The 20,458-nt window shown below is 41.2% G+C and overlaps 1 protein-coding gene across 1 annotated transcript in view; it reads left to right on the top strand.

The window, feature by feature from the left end:
- LRIG3 (leucine rich repeats and immunoglobulin like domains 3) overlaps nt 1-20,458 on the top strand; it is a 46,886-nt gene that overhangs the window by 12,349 nt on the left and 14,079 nt on the right. Inside the window, exons 4-10 of the mRNA XM_082634742.1 lie at nt 14,689-14,820; nt 15,584-15,727; nt 16,764-16,907; nt 17,218-17,361; nt 17,772-17,915; nt 18,865-18,945; nt 20,190-20,261. Of these exons, the coding sequence (XP_082490868.1) occupies nt 14,689-14,820; nt 15,584-15,727; nt 16,764-16,907; nt 17,218-17,361; nt 17,772-17,915; nt 18,865-18,945; nt 20,190-20,261 (861 nt within the window). The remainder of the gene's footprint in view (nt 1-14,688; nt 14,821-15,583; nt 15,728-16,763; nt 16,908-17,217; nt 17,362-17,771; nt 17,916-18,864; nt 18,946-20,189; nt 20,262-20,458) is intronic.

Below are 20,458 nucleotides of genomic sequence, written 5' to 3'. Positions count from 1 at the left end.
CTCTGGCACTTAAGAGGTTCTCATCAAATACCTGAGCAGATGAGAGATCTCGGGCCCTTGTGTAGAAGTAGAGAGACCTGAGCTGGAAATGGGGCCCCCAGGTTTTTGTCTTGTTTCACGCTAATGACCTGTCTGACCTCAGGCAGAGCTAATGAACTCTGCTTTGTTTATCTGTAGGAACAGTGTAAGATGTCTGCCCGTCTATCTCATATGGTTCCGGTGAAGGATCAAATGGCATATTGTACATGAAAGGGCTCCGGATGGCGTGAGCGACCACAGCTGCTGCTGATACAGTTGCAGTGGGCTGGGGGGAGGCACAGAGACTAGGGGTGGGGGGGGCGCACAGTGGATCCTCAAACAGGAGGGTCACCGGAGGAGGGCGGGATTTAGAAACATGAGGGAGGGAGGAAGAACTTGGCATTTGGGGTGAGTTATCAGGAAAACTTTTGCTCTCTTCAAATAGTTCCAGAAAAATCAGTGAGCACTCAATTATAATGAATAAATGAACACCGTTTCTAACCTGAGGGTTTATATAACTATAAGGTGGATTTGGAGCTGTTTAAAGTGCCCCCAGAACACCACCTACTATGTGCTGAGTCCTGGAGAACAAAGAAAAAGAGCACTCGGCCTCTGCCTCCCAGGGGCTTTGAATAAGTATAAATGGGCAGGCAGACAATAAAGAATAAAGAGATACTCCAAGGAGGAGATGCCCTGGATAATAGACAGAAGCAGAGGAGGGCTGTCCTTTCAATGTGTGTAGAGTGAGAGGGTGAGTGAGGTCTAGACTGGGAAGGAGATTTGGTTACACTGACAGGGATCAGCTTAGGTGTTTTACAGGTTTTGGGGGAGTAATTGACTTTCTTTTAAGCAGAGGAATGAAATAACTACATTTCAATTAAGCACCAAATCTGCTTCTCTCCTTTTTCTCAAGTAGTCATTAAACAGTGCTCATATTCAAAGTCAAGTGCCATAGACCACTCAGTAATGTGACTTTGATAATTAACAGTTACGACTTGCCAAATACCTGTTATCCATCCACCTTTAGAACTGTTCTGTGCTCTGAGCCTTGCTGTATGTTAGGGCCACACCTCCTTTTCCCACAAATTGAACTAATGACTAGAAGTCAGATCTGCAGTGTTCTGTTATCTGTGTACTGAACCCGGCACCGTGTCAAGTGGGAATTCCATCCAGAAGCATGCATTCTCATTACAGTCCCCAAATCAGACTAATGAAAAATCAGTTTGGGAGACTTAAGAGGCTATTGCCTGGTTGCTCGGCACAGAATTTATTTAAATGATTCACCAAATTCTGCTTATAACTTTTAAAATACATTGTTATTGTAATAGCTCACAGCTCAGAAATAAAGCTGCATGTGGGAAAGGCAAGCATTTTTATATGTTCTCAAGTGATGGTATAGCTAAGTAATTTTATAACCATGAGGTAAAGCTCAAAGGTAAAAACAAAGGTTTTTTTTTTTTAAACCAAAGCCTATATAAATCAGTATTTGAAAAGCAGTCACCAGTTTATCATGTAAATTAAGGAAATTAGGGAGACGCTTCACTCAAAATGACAACTTAAGTTTCTGGGGAATCAGGGTTCTGATGAAGTGGACACAAACTGTATCCCATCTTTACCCACATGTGGGTGTAGACGAGCCCAAGGAATTTGACCACCTTAACTGAAAAATTCATCCCCAACTGTGTGCTCTACAGATGAGGATACATGGACTAGTGTCTTCCTATGTGAAGGGCATTGCATTCGAGGGCCACCACCTTCACCAGTACAAGCAAGCCAGACATTACTGTGTTTAATATCAGTAAGCTCATGAAGCCCAAGTCTTACAGAACAAACACATAAACACCTTAATATGATAAGTTGTAATCTTTTATTGGATGTTAAAATGTGTATATGTGATTTGCACATAAGAGAGCTCACTGTACACAGGGCCGTATATGTAATACTCTCTAAGTTTACCTTCACATTTAATTATAAACTGGTCCCCAAAATACACATTTGCTAGGTTTTTGAATTCTCAAGTTACAGTGGCTGTATTTGAAACATAAATTTGTGATCGTGTCATGGCTCTTTAAACCCTTCCAGAATTTCCCATTGCTCTTAGATCAGGAGCAAAAATCCTTCTCAAGATAGACAATTCTCTGCGTGACCTGAGTCCTCTTTTCCTGTTAGCCTTCTCTAGAATCATTCCTGACTTCTAGGAATGTGCCAGCTTGTTCCTGCCTCAAGTCCCTTTGCCTAGAATACTCACCCTTCCCCAGCTTTTGCTAGGTCAGACTTACACATTTTCAAATCTCCTTTATTTACAATGTCTATGTTGTTATCATAAATGCAATCCCATTTTCAGTTGTATATTTGTGATTCTTTAATGTCCACTTCCACCACCAGAATGAAACTTTATAAAAGCTGAGATCATGTCTGTTTTTGTCCCCGTTGTAACTCTGTCATGTAGCTCAGCGCCTGACATATGGTGGCCACTCAGTCCATGTTTGCTAAATGATGACTGAGTCAGTTTCCCAGTCCAAATTAATACATAGTTAATTGCAGAAGAGATTAGTCAGTTAAACTTTTTGTTCCTGCCTCTCTGTACACACTTAAAATTATTTTCATTAATAAAACTTTGTTCCAAGGTGGCAACATTCTTAGATTTGACTTGGTGACCCATTGGGCACCTTTCTTCAATGATGGCTCTTGGAGTCCATAAAATTGACCCACAGTCCCTCGAACTTGACCTTCCAGTATAACTTGCCACAAGAACTCCTGTTTTACCAGTGTTTATCCTGAACCTACAGCATTTTCTCATCCTTTCCCTCAACTTCACATTAGCCTTTTGCTGGCTGCTTTGAAGTATCAAATACAGCTCCTGCCAGAGACTTCTCTCTGCTTATGAGGCTTGTGCTTCCAAGACAGACAAAACAATAACGTTACAGCAGTTGCTTTTCATGACTGGGAGGCAAGATTCAACATGTGTCTCCGTCCTGGCCTAGTTACTTTTCCTCCTTCTCTCCCTTCTTTTACTGTCTGTGCTGTCCTCCCTAGCCTAGAGGTATGGGATCTAGTTGTTGGTTAGAGAGACCAGAACAATGAAACAGGGCTCTAACCAGCACCTCCCCTTCTCTGTCTGGCTGCAAGTTGCTTAAGTACTAAATTCAAAACATGAAAGAAAAGACAGTTATAAATATTAGCACCTCCTTTCTAGCACTTAAAGTCACCTGCCTGGCTGTCTCCCTTCCTCTCCAGAAAGCTTTAGCTGGTAGATAGAGCAGTCTCTAGACTGAGGCTGAAGGCAGCATGAAATATTAAGGTAATATTCACTGCAAGTACCATTCAGCACAGGATAAACATGGTATACATTCTTGGACTGTCAGTTTTACAATGCACAAACCATTTTAAATTTTTTATAACAAAACAAACATAAAGAGTTAGAATCAAAACGAGCATAATTTTTTTTGAAAAAAATAAGATGCTTTTGTACTTCATCACCAGTGGCCATGTCATCCTGCATAAGGTATTGGCCTGGGAATAGAGGGCAGTACTCTTTAAAGATGAATGCATGTTTACAGAATCAGGACAGTCATCAGTTCATCGTATAAATCCCTCTTTTCTCTTATTCTCCTCCTCCTGTCAGTCTTGCTTTCACTTCCTCACCTCTGTCCTCATACAAGTATCAAGAAAAGGGTGAAGGGAATTAGAAATGGCTTACTATATTATATAACTGGTCAGAACCCATGTCGTGTTAGTTTTGAGTGTCTGCATGAAATCCTTGTAACTTTGAATTGGAAGAGGCATTTCTCACTGAAGAGAGCTCTCTGGAAGAGAGGTTATGCAACCTCCCCTTGAGCCCTTGCGGGGACAAAAGCTCACTCCTGAATGAGGAGCTGTTCCATTTGGAATAGTTCTAATTGCTGGGACTCTTTATCTGTTAAGCTGGGCTCTGCCTTTCTGTAGTTTCTGCCTATTGTCCTAGGTCTGTGCACCGGGGAGAACAACTTCAGTCTATTTTCCGCATCATAACATAATACTGACAAGTCTTAACCTGTAAGGTATTCTTAAAGCTTTCTCTTCTCCTGGCTCAAGTTCCAGTTCCCATTTTCTATACGATGTGGGGTCTAGACCAGTGCGGTCCAGTAGAGCTTTCTGTGATAATGGAAATGTGTGCAGTCCACTGAGGTAGCCGCTGGACACATGGGGATTGAACACATGAAATGTGGCTGGTGTGATGGAGGAATTAAATTTTAAATTGCATTTAAATTTAAAGAGCCACATGTGGCCGGTGGCTATTATGCTGGACAGTGCAGGTCTAGACTCTGAAAGTCCTCCTGTCACACTCGTCCTTTAGCATGACACTAAACTCCAGTGCCCAGAGCAAGATATTGAGATGTGGTCTAATGCAGAATATGGTGGACTGTGTCTCTTGACCAGAATACGGGATGTTAATGAAGCATAACATTATGTTAGCTTTTTAAGGACCATGTTGTATTATTGGCACATACCAAGTTGCGGTCAGCCGAGATCCCCAAGTCTATTGTCATTCTCGCACGAATTGCTTCCAAATAGGCCTTTTAAAATAATTGACTAAAAATTCAAAACACTGCCTTTCCCCAGCATAATTTCTCTAGTTTCTTCTAGACCATCATTTTAGTATATTGAGAGGTTTGGGATCATATCATCTAATGGATGAGTTGCACTTGATTATTCACATCTCTATTCATATTCATACAAACGTTGACAACACAAGGCCACAGGCAGCCTCAGTAGCAGACCACTTAGCATCTTCCCTAAAGGTCCATGCCAGTCTCTGAATAAAGACTAGGGTTGCAAACTCACTTGTCTATGTGATCATCACCACCGCATGTTCTGTGTCTTATTCACAAGGACAAGTTAAGTACTTGGTGAGATCAAGACATTCTGTGTTTGTGATGTTCCTAGTCCATTGGTCTGTGGACCATATCAGAAAAATAAAATGACATTAATTTAGCCTGATGTGTTCATACAGGGTTAATCCCCTGTATGAGAACTGTTTATTAATTTGAGGTTCAGAATAATGATGCCATGTTTTCTGGTTCATAGTGTCATCTTAAGGTAAAATTTACATAGACTAATTTTTTGTTAGACTAAGTTGAATGATGTTTCAACTTAAAAAATTACAATAACTTGTGAGGGAAGGTTTTTAGAGAAAAACTGGTCTTATTCACTGATCAGATTCCCATTAAAGACGTCCTATAAGGCATGGTGGACTGAGCACATTTGTTTCACTCTGCTCCATCCTAGAACCCCCTTAAAATGAAAATAAAGGACTAAAGTGCACACAGACAGGAACAAAGAGAAAACAGGAGAGGAGACAGTCCAAATGAAAGATTTCATTAAAATCTTTCAAGCAAGCACACAAGTTGTAAATGATTTAGAGAGAGTGGAGTGAATCCCAAAAGAAGCAAACGTTTTTTTGCTGCAGAAGCTCAGGATGCTTCAGGAATTCAAAGTCGGTAAAGATAGGGATGCAGAGCAGGACTGAAAATGGGGGATTGGTGAAAACTCTTTTATTAGAAGCAGACCTCCAGGTTCCCCCTCCAAAACTTAAGGCCCAGTGACCGACCCTCCTTGATGGAGGCAGAAAACTAGAAGTTTATTCTCTAGAGAGTTGAAACGAAGTCTCTGGAATTTGGGGCACAGGCCCAGCTGGGCAAGGGGTGGGGATTGAGGGCAGCATCTTCTGCAGTCAAGGAAATTAAGTCTGATCTGAATATGAGGGTGACAGTCCTCCCCTCAGCTTATGTTCCTGCTCACCTTCCCAGACACTAGCAGTCAAGCTTATCCCCACCAGCCTGGAGGTTGGAGGATCTGAGCGATCAGACAGATGCATGTGGATCCATCATGAAACAGACCACCTGTGGTGAGACTCACCAGTCAGCAAGTCCTTACCTCACAGCCCTCAGCAAGCTTTCTGGGGCTGCTTTTTACTAAATATGAGTGGATAGCCAGTGATCACTGTCTCTTGAAAGGGTTTGTAAGAATAAAGTCAGAGTCTGAAATACATAGGAAGAGGGAATCAGAGACAATGGAAGGAGAAGGGAACTTCAAAACAACTTAATATCTCTAGAGAGAAGAGAGATGTTATATCCGCAAAATAAGAATAGAGTAGTAAATAATAATAATAAAAGGAATATTTCAGAAAATAAGAAAGGGACTCTTAAAAGTTAAAAATATAATAACAGGGACTTCCCTGGTGGCGCAGTGGTTAAGAATCTGCCTGACGGTGCAGCGGACAGGGGTTCGAGCCCTGGTCCGGGAAGATCCCACATGCCGCAGAGCCACTAAGCCCGTGCACCACAACTACTGAGCCCGCACGCCTAGAGCCCGTGCTTCACAACAAGAGAAGCGACTGCAATGAGAAGCCCGCGCACCACAACGAAGAGTAGCCCAGCCCCCGCTCGCTGCAACTAGAGAAAAGCCCACGCGCAGAAACGAACACCCAACGCAGCCAAAACAACCACAACAACAAAAAATATATATATATATAAAACAGACACTTTAAGAAGGTAATAAAAGTGTTGGAAGACAGTTGCAAAGCTCTCAGAAAGAAGAACCAAAAGATAAAAAGTTGGAAAAATGGAGAGGAAAAAATAAGAAAAGTAGGGGATCAACTTGGAAATCTAATTGGAATTCCATGCAGAGACATCTATGGAAATAGAAAAGAGGAAATTATCAAAGAGGCAAAAAAATTTCCCAGAGCCACAGAACACACATTTCTAGGTTGAAAGACCCTACTGAGTGCCAGCAAATGGAAAAAAAAAAAAAAAAAACCTACACTGAGGGACATTACTCTTTTAGAACATCAGGGTTAAAGAGAAGCTCTGAGAGGAGGAAAAATAAAATACAAAGCAGGTCACCTGTAAGGATAAATAGTGGTTCTCCCCTCCCCAGTGTGAGCATCAGCAGCACCTGGGAACTTGGTAGAAATGCAGATTCTCAGGTCGCACCCAGGCCTACTGAGACGGAAACCCCCAGTGTGGGGCTCAACAATCTGTGCTCCAAGAAGCCCCCCACCCCCAGTTCTGATGCCTGTTGCAATTTAAGAAACACTGGAGTTGAGAAGCAGAATGGCCGCTGGCTCCTCAAACTTACATCCTTGAGTGTTGTGATAGGGTGAAACAGTCTTCAAAACCCTAAGGAACATGGTTTCTAATCTCAGCTCGGTACACGCCCAACTGTCAATCCCATAAGGACATTTCCAAGTATGAAAAAAAAAAAAAAAAACGTACCTCTACAGATGGTTTCTTAGAAAGCTCATGGAGGATATGCCCCAGGAAAATGAGGTAGTAAACCAAGGAAGACTGGGCAGCCAGGCAGTGGGACTCCCCTAGGAAAGAAATCCCCCAAAAGTGAGGCCAGGATCTGTAAGAGGCTGCAGTTTTATATTATGATTATGTGAAGCCTCTGCAGCAAATCTGGTCATTTGCTGAATTGTCATCCAAATCCACAGCCCCTTAGAGCTGGAAGAGGACATTTCCTTCCATTTCCTCCCATTGACAGTGAGAAAATCAAGGTTTACAAAGTATGGTAGATTAAGACATACAACTGGGAACAGAATCAAAATCTACTTTCTGGGGAGCTGTGGTATGAACTGCTGCTTCAAAGAGATCCTACTTTTGACAGGTTGATTGATGTATGGAATCCCAGTTTTATGTTTACTTTTTCTGGCTGGCAGCTGTGGTAGTCATGCCACTTTCTGATGGATGTATGCATCTTGAACCACGGTTGAGGTACATCCTTATGGGCCAATCTAAAGCTTGATCTAGAGTTTCAAGACTAATTAAGACTATTTGGTCACTTCAGCATCTTGAATCCATTCATTTAATCCTGAGTTTGGGGAACCAAATATGAATCAGAGATTTTCTTCAATCACAAGTAAATCACAAACTTGTGGAGAGACTCAGACTCACAGCTTAACCATAGCAGTGGTTTGACCTGTGAAAATGGCTGTGGAAGACCCTGCCTCAAAAGAGAGGTAGGGAAAATTTTTTTAATTTTACTAAATAAAAGTAGAGTTAATTTTTATTGTATATAATTCAATTATTTCAGATTAAAATAATTGTTCAGTAAGTGTCTTGTTTAGGATCCCGTTGTCTTCTAGGACCTACCCTTAAATTTCTGTTTACATAAAAGGACTAAATAGGATTTATATTTGGAGATCAAAAAAGGTTTCTTATGTGGTGTAAATGAGTTTCCAACTTATGTTTCTTTTTTCAAGCTTACATGTATTATAATTGGCACATAACTAGGGCCCTGATTATTGAAGGATCTCTGTATTTTAAAACATTGTGGGCAACTTTATCATGTTCACGATCCAAAAGATAATTATATTTTATGTTGACCTGACTTCTGGCTGAAAGAACGGATTCTTTGCTCCTTACGGTGGCTCCTTTGCTGCTTAATATAACTGCTTCTTCATCAAGAATCTTTCTCCTTGCAGAAGCTTCCTCAGTTGGCTTTATCCTTAGATGCCACAGGACCAGTGGACCAGTCTAAACATGTGTTCTTTTAATGAAACTTCTTAATTATCTTTTTAGAAAAAAAAAAAAAAAGACGAGCAGAGACAGTTTATTTTTATCTGCATGGGAGAGGTTCTTGGCTTGCTCGGTCTCTCTGCTAAAAGAAGCCTAATATTATGGGGTGTTAGTTATTCCAGCCAAGGTAGTTTTCAAGGAAGCTTTTTTTTGGTGGGGAGGTGGGGGTAGGGAGGGGAGAGGAGTTATTGTTGGAAATATAAGTGATCTTTAATGTGTTTGCAAAATGTCGTGTTTTCTTTACCAACTTGTAATACCTTTATAAATGGTGTTAAACCAGTTGCTTACAAGTTATATATAGCAATCAGTACTTCCTTAGGGCCAGGCCAACTGTCCCAGTCAGTACAGTTAATGTGCTTGCTCTATGGTTGTATGGAGTGACCACGGATTCAGCAATTATTTGGCTGCAGTCACTGAATTGGATTTCAGGGATGTGGTCAGAGTAACGCATTCTAAGAAAGGGGGGCATTGCAACATGTTAAAAAAATGGTTTCAGATTAAATTTCACTGCACATACCCTCTCTAAAAGGAAAATGCCACACACGCATACCTTCTCTAAATAGCCAAGTTTGCACGTCTTTACACATGAAGCTGCAAAGCCTTCAGCTGCCTTTATGTTGTGCAGTAGGTAGGAGACACCTGAAACTATTGACAGATATTTCTTATTCACCAAGAAGCTACACTTTAATTGGTTGCAGGAATTCCAATGCGAAAAAACCTGATATTCTGGTTCCTCACAAAGAATATTCCACTCTGGGACTCTCTCCTCTGACTCCAGAAATAAACTCATACCATTTATATCCACTTAGGTGTGCATGAAGTTCTTTTGAGACTGTCATGCTTTCTGGAGATCACAGTGAGTCACAAAGAACCAATCATCATCGTACCAAGTGGTCAATAACCTCATAGATTATATTTTACTGTTATTAATCTAGTCCGGGTTTCCATTTATTGCAGGTGTTCCGAGTATCAGAACAAATGCACACATTTCTTATATATAAGAATAACACATTTGTCCATGTTCCTAGTGACTACAGACATGAAAATGCCAGAACTGGGCTATTCTGGTCAGCAGCATCTCACACCTGAGCAAGAGAGGACCCTACTCTGCTTTCGAAGGGGACCCCCTGCTTTAGAGGGCCTCTCGTACAAGCAGACAGAACACAGGGGTAGTGAGTAGTGTGGATGGGAACTCCAGTAGTGCTGAACTGGGTCCCAGTGTCCAGAGGCTGCAGAGCTGAAAACCTGAGCCTGTATGTCAGGGGAGGGGGAAAGCACGGCCTGTGCCCTGGAAACCAGAGGAAGAACGGGGCTTCACCCCCAAAACGGGTGTCCAGGCAGACCGTCGCCATTGTCCCTCCATCCCTCCTCTGTCCTCTGGACCTCCTCTTGCCTGTCCCCCACCCAGTCTTTCTCCCCACGGCTGCCAGAGCAGTCTTTTCAAAATGCACAAAGTATATTGTCACCCCACCGTTCGAAATCCACTGTCCTCCTCCCTCTACTTGATCTTGAGACAAAGGCCAAATGCCTAACATGGTTTACAGGGTTCCACTTGACCTACTCTGTTCTCCTCCCAGCACCTCACTCGTCAACTTCCTCTTTCTCCAGTTTCCACTCATTTCCTCAAGGGAAAGAAGCCTTGCCTTGCTCTCACTTGCTTCTGCTTGGAACTCTAGACTCCTCCTTGCCCACGGGAAGTTTTGCTGATGCCCACACCCCTCCCATCACTTTTTTTTTTTTTTAACATCTTTATTGGAGTATAATTGCTTTACAATGGTGGGTTAGTTTCTGCTTTATAACAAAGTGAATCAGTTATACATATACGTATGTCCCCATATCTCTTCCTTCTTGCATCTCCCTCCCTCCCACCCTCCCTATCCCACCCCTCTAGGTGGTCACAAAGCACCGAGCTGATCTCCCTGTGCTACCATCACTTCCTAGGAGACTGTCCTTTCTTCCTCCACTTATCCCTCTTGTGTCCACTCCCTTTTGCCTGCCTGTTCTCCCCCACTAGAATTTCAGTGCTGCGAGGTCAGGGACCATATCCATCTTGTTCGTTGTCAGATCTTCAGGACTCTCAGAGCAAATATCATCATGTAAATATCGTAAGTCGGGTTTGCTTCTGCTTAAAGGTATTTGGCAAAGGCTGAAAGGTGAAATTAGCAACGAAGTGAAACCATTATTGTTGGGCCTGAGAAGCCAAGGCTGACATACCTGGGCCTCCTGTTATTCCCATGGCCTCTGAGATGCCTGAGGGAACCATCTGCATTCCAGCTGACCAGGCCCCCAAGTCTCTGTTTGTCTATAAGGGACTGGTTATACTTGACCTCAGCAATGATTTGACCATGGAACGCCTTGTACTATCAACAAACATAGATGACCAAAATATTCGAGGTCGTTAAGATGGATTTGCACAAGGCTGAAACGCCTTCCTATGCTCAGAGTACAGATTTTTGAACAATGGAAAGATGACATTTCCACATTAACTTAAGTAATGGAAAAAGATTGTTTTGTTTTGTTTTGTTTTTTGTTGAAGCATTGCACATTTCCTGCCAAAAATATTAATTCACTGCAGTGCTTTAATATGTTCATCAATTTTGGCATTTATCCATATTTGGAGAAAAATTGAAGCTGGAGTTGAATTGAATCTTTGTCTCCTAGAAGTGGTTACTTGTGACCCACTCTATTATGAAGTATGTTTATTTTGAGGGTTTTAGGTGATAAAAAGATTTTTTCATCTAGTTTTTTAAGGTAGTTGTCTTTTTTTTAAACCCTTCTTGTTTGACATAAAGCAAGTTTTTTTTTTCTTTTTTTTTTAAACTCGTACATATTAGGTGGTTATTTGCCAGTTAGTCTGAGAGCTAATATGAAACAGGTATTTGGATTTAATTCAGTTCCATTAGAACAGAGTTAAAATTTTGTGATACAGGGACCATTATCCCGGCAGTTGTAAGGGATTTTTGTGCTGGGAAGCAGTGCTGACAAAGACGCACTGTGCAGGCTCCGTTTATAACTGAGCACTTTCACACTGCAATTTAGGAGGTGTGCAGCTCAGGAAATTGCTTGCTTTGGCTGGAGCATACTTTAACCGCAAGGAAAATTTTATTCGTCACTCAAGTAATTGGCAGTTTTAATACCTTGTTCATAATTACCTTATAAACAAATGAATACACAAACCAAAGATTGTATGGCCTGTTATCTAACTTGTAGCCTTATTTGAGCAACGTGATAGACACCTGTGGGTCTCCCTCTCCCTCCCACCAGAAACCAGTTTGCTCCATTTATTGAGAAAACCCATGGCTGTTTCTTCTTGTTGTTAAATGCAAGCGTAGCTGTACTAGCTAGCCCCAGACAACCTGGGGACCAAAACCAGATGCAGAATTTGATGGGCGGCAGTGCTGCGGACCGGACGGAGAGGGAAGGAGATGAGAGGGGGGGTGCTTCAGAGTTACTCTGCTGCTTGTTGGGGGGGGCTTCCTGGTAATGCAAACATTTGGGTTGTGTTTTTAAGAGAACATTTTTGTCCCCTAAAGTGTGGTTTCCTTTAACCCACACACCCTGACCCTGAGGCCCTGTGGCTTGTCTCTTGGACTGAATCCATCTCCAGGATGTAGAAATTGACTAATTGTCTCACTTGCATTACCCTGTACCTCACAGCTAGATCAAGGGTTTACACACTGAGGAATCCAGATGTGGGAAATGGTCAGAATCAGAGGTCATGGCTGACTTGTCTCTAAACAAAGTCTGTAAAACTTCATGGGAATCTGAGGGGCTTGATAGTTGTGACTTGTACATGGGACTGCTAACCGCCCCCCCTTCTTTAACCTTACTATTATCACAGAGTTCAGCTGTTAGGGTATACATCACCCCTGCTTGTTACCTTGTATAGGATTACTTTAAAAATGGGGTTAGATTTTTGGATGACTTGGGTCAAAAAAGACGATTCCCCGACAGTCCTTAGAAGTAACATAGGGAAGATTTTTCACAATATTTTGAGAAGTTTTGTTAGTTCATTGTTACTGAAATAGATTTAAAATGTACAACCTGGTTTCTCCACTTACTGGGGAAAGCAGCACCTGGCATTTGCACACATTCAGGAAGCTGGTCTTCTACACTGTTGGGTGCCAAACACATGCAAACTCTTGGTGACCCTCTTTTCCTCCTGAGGTGCAAGCACAGACTGGGGGGAACTCAGTTTCCAGGGCATCCTTAGTGTTGGCATGATGACGGCTCAGTGAGCTGGTGTGGATTCCCACAGCAGTTTGGAACCGGTAGCTCAGCATTTTTGCAAGAGTGGGAAGTTGCGAGACTTTCTGGAGGTGCATCTTCACCTCTAGAAAGTAAGAACTTAATTGCCCAAATTAAGTTGTTTGAATGTTTGAAACTGTGTTCTATGAAACAGCCTTCAGGGATTGCTTTGGGACCAATAGGGACTTACTCTGTGAGGTGGCCTGGGGGGAGTGCTTGGACTAGTTAGGTTAAAAGCTCTAGTTTCCTAATTTAAACAGCAGAGAAATGTTATTTTAATTAAATGGCATAATATATGAAAAATGCGTAGCATAGGGCTTGGCATCCAATGCCCTCAGCGTTATTAGATTCCATATACATTCCAAGACAGGGATAGATATATAGCCCTGCTTTAAAGGAGCTCACAGTATGACAGAAAAGACCAACAGCGTAAAAAGTGCTGTGTCACACACAGCAGAGGATCTTGTGAAAACACATAAGAGGTGCTCCTAACTCAGGAACCTTCTGTGATGGTGAGAGGCCTGAGAGTTACAATAAGGCAAAAGAACTTAATGAACTCAAAACACTATACAAATGCAGTTATTGGTAAGAAAGATACACATATGAAATATCTTTCTAAGTTTTCCCCTTAAGTGAGGGTTTACCTAAAAATGGCAGTACGTGACTTATATGACATACAGAGTTCTACTTAGAGCCTTCGATTGTTTCATTGTTCCTTGAGCTGTAAAGCGAAGACCCTGCTTTGTAGGTGAACTCTGCCATCATCCCAGCCTTTCTCCCTTGACATGTCATTTTTCCCCTGCCTAATAATGGTCTAAAAAGTCCAAGCTACCTGGTCTAATATGACAATTAAGATGGCTTGCACATCAGTTTGGTTCCTGTTTTCTAGCAAGATTGTTGTTTAATGCTGAATCTCCCCCTTGGAAACTGTTGTATTGATGACCTTCTAAAAGCTTTGACTTGGCCTCTTTTTGTTTTATTTTGTTTATCTTTTTTCATTCGTGGTCTAGTATAGTGCTCACCAGTAGAGCTTTCCACGATAGTGCAGATGTTGTGTATGTGTACTGGCCCATTTGACAGATACCAGGCACCTATTCAGGATCTGACATGTGGCTACTATGACTAAGGAACTGAACTTTAACATTTAATTTTAATTTAAGTATAAAGAGCCACATGTGACTACAATATTGGACATCATGGTCTGGTGTTTAAGATAGTTAATGTCAAACTTTTAAAAAATCTAATTGCTCCCAGAGATTATTTAGACTGGTGTGCTCTTATTTTTATAATATTCAAGGCCTTGGAGCATATCCACTGGTTTTGAAGACTATGGCAATGCATTGAAACTTGCTATTTCCAAAGAAAAAGAGATTTCTCTAGGATGGCTTTTAAAAAGCCCAATCTGATGAGTATTTTAAGTTCATTGGCACCTGTAGTGTGTATGCTTTCCAAGAGAAGAATTAGAAATGAATTAGGACTCAAGAAGAAAGAACAGGGAACGAACACACCAGTGCCTGGAATGCCAACTTGGTGCTAGTCATTTCATAAAATGATAAGGAAGAAAGACTGTTAACAAAATAACAGAAAGAAAAATCAGTTTAAGTGCATTGCATTTCGATAACCACAGCTGTTAAACACACCCAGATTTATATAGGAAAGCTTTTCATAATTCTAAAATTATGATTCATTATTTAATGCAACATTAAAGTGACTAAAGAGTTGCTGTTTAACTTTTTAACGTGCTGTGTAGAACAATCAGTTTTCCAAATTTCTGAAGAACGAGTTAGAAATAGAAAATATTTTTCACCTTTCAGATTGTTGTACCATTAACCCTGTTATCTGTGCTATTCTTTAAATCCAGAGCTGGAAACAAAATTGTGGAAATATTACCTGAACATCTGAGACAGTTTCAATCCCTCGAAACTTTGGACCTGAGTGGCAATAATATTTCAGAGCTTAAAACTGCACTTCCACCCCTGCAGCTCAAATATCTGTAAGTCAAGTTGTTTTTAACGGTTTTCACCTGTGATGAAAATTTTGTGCTACATTAAAAAAGGAAACAACTTTAAGATAGGGACCAGAACTCTGACCATTTCTTACTGCTGATGGATCAAAAATGTAACTTTCTTATTGACTGGTAATTTTCTGTAAGCCTGAATAACCACAATCTTCATTTTATTCTTACACTATTGGATTACAAAAATTGAGACATCCTTTGACTGTTATAGAAAAACCAAGTGCTTCTGTAAAAAAATAATCAAAATTAAATGCCTGGTGTATTTCATTAATAAATGAATTTCACAAAAATTGGGTAATGTTTGTTATCTTCAAATATTTTAGTCACTTTTTCCCCCAGAGGTATGTGTGAATCATACTCGATATTGGCCTGCAAGGGCCTAAAGAGTTAATTTTTGTGTGTGTGTGTGTGTGATACGTGGGCCTCTCACTGCTGCGGCCCCTCCTGTTGTGGAGCACAGGCTCCAGACGCGCAGGCCCAGCGGCCATGGCTCACGGGCCCAGCTGCTCCGCGGCATGTGGGATCTTCCTGGACCGGGGCACGAAGCCGTGTCCCCTGCATTGACAGGCGGACTCTCAACCACTGCACCACCAAGGAAGCCCAAGAGTTAATTATTTTAAGTGTCCATTGTTACAAGTGATGGGTAGGTTCTCTGGAGAGTCTTTTATATACAGAGAATACATGCACTTTAACTTCCCAAAGAACCAGAAAGAGAAGCTCATCTTCAGACTTTCAACAGGTATATCAACAGCAACCGAGTGACATCCATGGAACCTGGGTATTTTGACAGTTTGGCCAACACACTCGTGGTGCTGAAGCTGAACAGGAACCGAATCTCAGCTCTCCCACCCAAGATGTTTAGACTGCCTCAACTGCAACACCTGTAAGTGAAATGTCCTCTTAGATTCTGTTTCCTCACCTCCTCTAAACCCTTGGCACCTACCCGCTAAAATCCACAATGTGGCAGAAGGAGTTTAGAAGCAAGGATGTAGCCACCTTTCCTCTGAGAGCTGGAGTTGTAGAATCACTGAATCAGAAAGAGCCTTGAAAGTCACCCGGTACAGGCTTCTGCCTGACAAGGCAAGTTGGATTGTTCCCGAAAGAGTGAGCAGTGTAATCACTGAACAACCTCCATACAAAGCCATCATGATGGCACTGAAGACATCATGGTGACTCTCCACAGCTGTGGATCGTGAGAACAGTACCAATGACTGCAGGGCCCCTCATAGCTTAAGGAGCTGTAAAGCACTGTCTCATTAATAACGGTGGAATAATCTGTGAACAGGCTCCTACAGTGTAGTGGTTTTCAGCCTTGGCTGCACATTACAGATACTTGGGGAGCTTTTAAAAATCCCAGTGCCCAGGCCACACCCTAGACCAATTACACTGGAACCTCTGGGGGTAAGATCCAGGCTTCAGTAATTTTTTAAAACTCCCCAGGTGATTCCAGGGTGCAACCAAGGTTGAGAATGACTGCCTTAAAGAGGAAGCATTAAACACAGTACAAATTGTGACAGAGAGGAATCAACTTTTGTAAGCAGTTGAACAGGATAAACTTGATGGCCCTGCTCCTGAATAGACCTTGTGTTTTAATGTGATATTCAGTACTCCCATTCTGGATACTTTAAAGACCAATATTAATGTGTTTACTTCTATACTGAATGGACAACAGTTTAGAAATTGAAGTGCAGTCTGGTGTCAGTATTTGATTATCCCAAAAATACATCACATGTTTCAGAAGGAAATTTACTCACTGCTAGTAAATCAAAATTCTTCTCAATAAAAATGCTTAGAAATTTAAAACATTCTGTGTAATTTAACACAGGCTGGTTTAACTATATTGCAGTAATGTCACATTTTATTACTGCTTCCAGAGTTGGTCATATAAGCTAACTGTTTAACTATAACATCCAATGTAGTGAACTGAACCGAAACAAGATCAAAAACGTCGATGGGCTCACGTTCCAAGGGCTTGGTGCTCTGAAGTCTCTGAAAATGCAAAGAAATGGAGTGACAAAACTTATGGATGGAGCTTTCTGGGGGCTGAGCAACATGGAAATCTTGTAAGTGCGGGTGATCAATTCCTACTCAGGTGGTATGATCATGGAATGCTCAGTGAACATTCAGCAGCTTTTATTTGAAATCCTATGTTAAAATCTCATCATTTACAATCTTATAATTTAATATTAAGTTTTGTTTCAGGTAATGTGACTGAGAATTTAATAAGCATAGTATTTTCTGCTGATGTCTTTGTATAACAAAAGCTACACATCTCGTAACAATAGGAATATGTAATAGGTTGTAATATGTCCCCTTTGAAGAGTCTAGATAATGAACTTGGGATCCTGCTTTTGATTCTTATTGTAAATGTAGGCAGCTGGACCATAACAACCTAACAGAGATTACCAAAGGCTGGCTTTACGGCTTGCTGATGCTGCAGGAACTTCATCTCAGCCAAAATGCCATCAACAGGATCAGCCCTGATGCCTGGGAGTTCTGCCAGAAACTCAGTGAGCTGTGAGTTGCCTTTTATTCTCCTCAGGTTTGAGAGCAGGAATCATGCCAGAGCATGAGCTTCTTACCACTGATCTGTGAAATTTTCATAACAAAGTTTCCAAGGTGACAGTTTTTTTCACAGGCAACCTAGTCATAGTTTTGTGATAAGTTGAAGCCAGCTCTGCTGTTTCAATTCTGTGGCACACGGGCTAAAGCCATGGTGGTGATTCTCAAATAAAGAGAAGTTTTTTTTAATTACTGGGATTAGAAATAATGTTTACCTGAGTATTATTAAGAAGGCAGAGTTTTAAAATAAGGGTAATTGTGGCCATATATATTACCTGTTTCTGTTTTTTTTTTTAAACAAATCATTGCATTGAACTGGAAAATAAAAGCTATCGTTTGTTTTTTTGTTCCTTTTTTCTTTACAGGGACTTAACTTTCAATCACTTATCAAGGTTGGATGATTCAAGCTTCCTGGGCCTAAGCTTGCTAAATACACTGCACATTGGGAATAACAAAGTCAGCTACATTGCTGATTGTGCCTTCCGGGGGCTTTCCAGTTTAAAGACTTTGTAAGTTACACATTTTGCTCTTCGTCCATGAACCTAAGTGGTTCCTAAATGTGCCCACTTTTCTCCAAGCACATTTCCTTTGTTATGAAGGAAATGTGTACAGCCTCAGAAGTAGTGTCTTAATCTTTCCCAGATCAGTTTGATTAAGATCGGTCCATTTCATCCATGTGTGCTTCTTAAAGGGATTAAAAAGGACAGTGATCAGATTGGTTTGGTGATTACAGTCAGCCTTCTCAGGATCTCCAGGAAGTTGGTAACTGCTCAAGAGGAAAACAATTTTAAATCCACTAATTTTTCTTAGTAAAAATGCAGATTAAAAATTACACAGAGCAAAAAAGATATACAAAGTACAGCAAAGGAAGACGCCTGTTTATCAGACCAGTTATATCCAGACTTGATCTCGGTCCCAAGAGAAAGAAGAGAGAGTTGGATTAAATGGCCTTTGAAAAATCTTCCAAATGTTAATTTTAACATTGTGCAATGGGCTTTTGACTTTTGCACTGTCAGAAAGTTTTGCTGTGTTCACTGTTTGAAGCATTACATGAGTGAAAGACATGCTGTGTGCTTTGGCGAGCTGCTCCTTGTGTGGTTGGAGCAGTGGTTTTAAAGTTTAATGTATTTTTCAGACTATTCAAGTCTTTCAGAATTTAGTCATCTTGATACAGGAGTTAATAGGGCCGGAATCACCTCTCCTCATCTCGGACAAAAGTATAAAATGCTGCTGAGGGAGGAGGGCAGGAGGTAAGATCTACATTAGGGAGAGAAACAGTTTTCTGTTGTTTTGAAAGGGGCAGAGAGAGATGATACAGGGAGTTATGTGGAATTATTCCAAATCACATGCCACCTGGGTGGTGATCTTCGCTTTCTAAGCATATGTCTAACAAGAATGCCTGTATCTTTTGTTAAGTAACTCGTACCACTTTCCGTAACTCTCCCTTTTTTGAACCAGGGATCTGAAGAATAATGAAATTTCTTGGACCATTGAGGACATGAATGGTGCCTTCTCTGGGCTTGACAAACTGAGGCGGCTGTGAGTATGATTTGCTTCATAATTAGCATTGCTTTTTGACCTAAACATTTTGGGGTTTGGGGGCGTTTTTTTTTGGCTACACCGCACAGCTTTCAGGATCTTAGTTCCCCAACCAGAGTTTGAACCCCGGGGCCACGCCGAGTCCTGACCACTGGACCGCCAGGGAACTCCCTAAACACTTTGTCTTAATTGAGCTCAGTTCCACACACAAATGGACATCTTTAAAAAGTTTTAAAATAGGTGCTTAATCTGGTTGCTACCCTTTGTCATCTCCCCAAATGACTACTGTTATACAAGATGTGTATTGATTAGATTTTCTTCCTTGGGTATAGTGGTTTTACTCAACACTTATGTTAGTGCAGCTGACTTTAGTATCCAGATAAGAATTTTAAGTTGTTTTGAGTGCTTAGACCCTTGGGATTACTACTGTGTAAAGGTTAGTGCCCCAAGTTCAGCATTTTGAAACGTGCAGTGTTGCACTTCCCTCACAGGAATGTTTAAATGAAGTGATCCAGTGACCAATGACAACACTGCAGTGGGTTCCAAGCAATACAGTTTCTATTTAGTCACAAAATGGCCTTGAAGATGGCTAAATTCTGTGTTTTAAGCAAGCAATCTTCAAATTGACTTCCATTTAGTCCTAAACTTCTGTGGGTGATGAAGGTATCCATGGGGTGGGTGGGTAAGGAGAAAGTCTCCAGTATTACCTGCTTTATTTATTAGTGTTCTGAGACATTTTACTTGGAATAAAGTTTCTACCTCTTTGAAAAATCACTGCTTTGATTTAACTATCAGAGTAACTTCTCGAATACCTATTTTTGCTGGGTTCTCTGTGGAATGCAACCATGCTGAACCGTATTACTGAAATAGATGGCATGGATACATTTTTTTTTTTTTTTTTTTTTTTGCGATATGCGGGCCTCTCACTGTTGTAGCCTCTCCTGTTGTGGAGCACAGGCTCCGGACGTGCAGGCTCAGCAGCCATGGCTCAAGGGCCCAGCCGCTCCACAGTATGTGGGATCTTCCCGGACCGGGGCACGAACCCGTGTCCCCTGCATCGGCAGGCGGACCCTCAACCACTGTGCCACCAGGGAAGCCCCAACGGATACATTTTTTTAAGGATATCTTGTTTAATTGAAGAAAATAGAATATTCACAAATGATTTAAAAAGCAATTCTTTTCAGGAGAGTTGCACTCCAAAATGGCTTTTACTAACTGTTCCATTATAATTTTTTTTTTTTAAGGATACTCCAGGGAAACCGGATTCGATCCATTACCAAAAAAGCCTTCACTGGTTTGGATGCATTAGAACATCTGTGAGTAGCAGGAATTTAGTTACTCTAAAGGCAGTCTGAAATGGTTATCTACTTACATGTCATGAAAGGTAACACAAACTAATACATAATTTTGTTGGTATCCTCTCAGTACAATAAAATATACACATCTATCCGTCCTTTGTCTACCTACCTACCTACTTATCTGTCTGTATATCTATATGAAAGTATAAGTGTAC

The sequence above is a fragment of the Mesoplodon mirus genome, assembly GCF_964341445.2.
Source record: "Mesoplodon mirus genome assembly, chromosome: 11".
NCBI lineage: Eukaryota > Metazoa > Chordata > Mammalia > Artiodactyla > Ziphiidae > Mesoplodon > Mesoplodon mirus.
The sequence above is the reverse complement of the archived record's forward strand: the minus strand, read 5'-3'. Positions and strand labels throughout refer to the sequence as shown.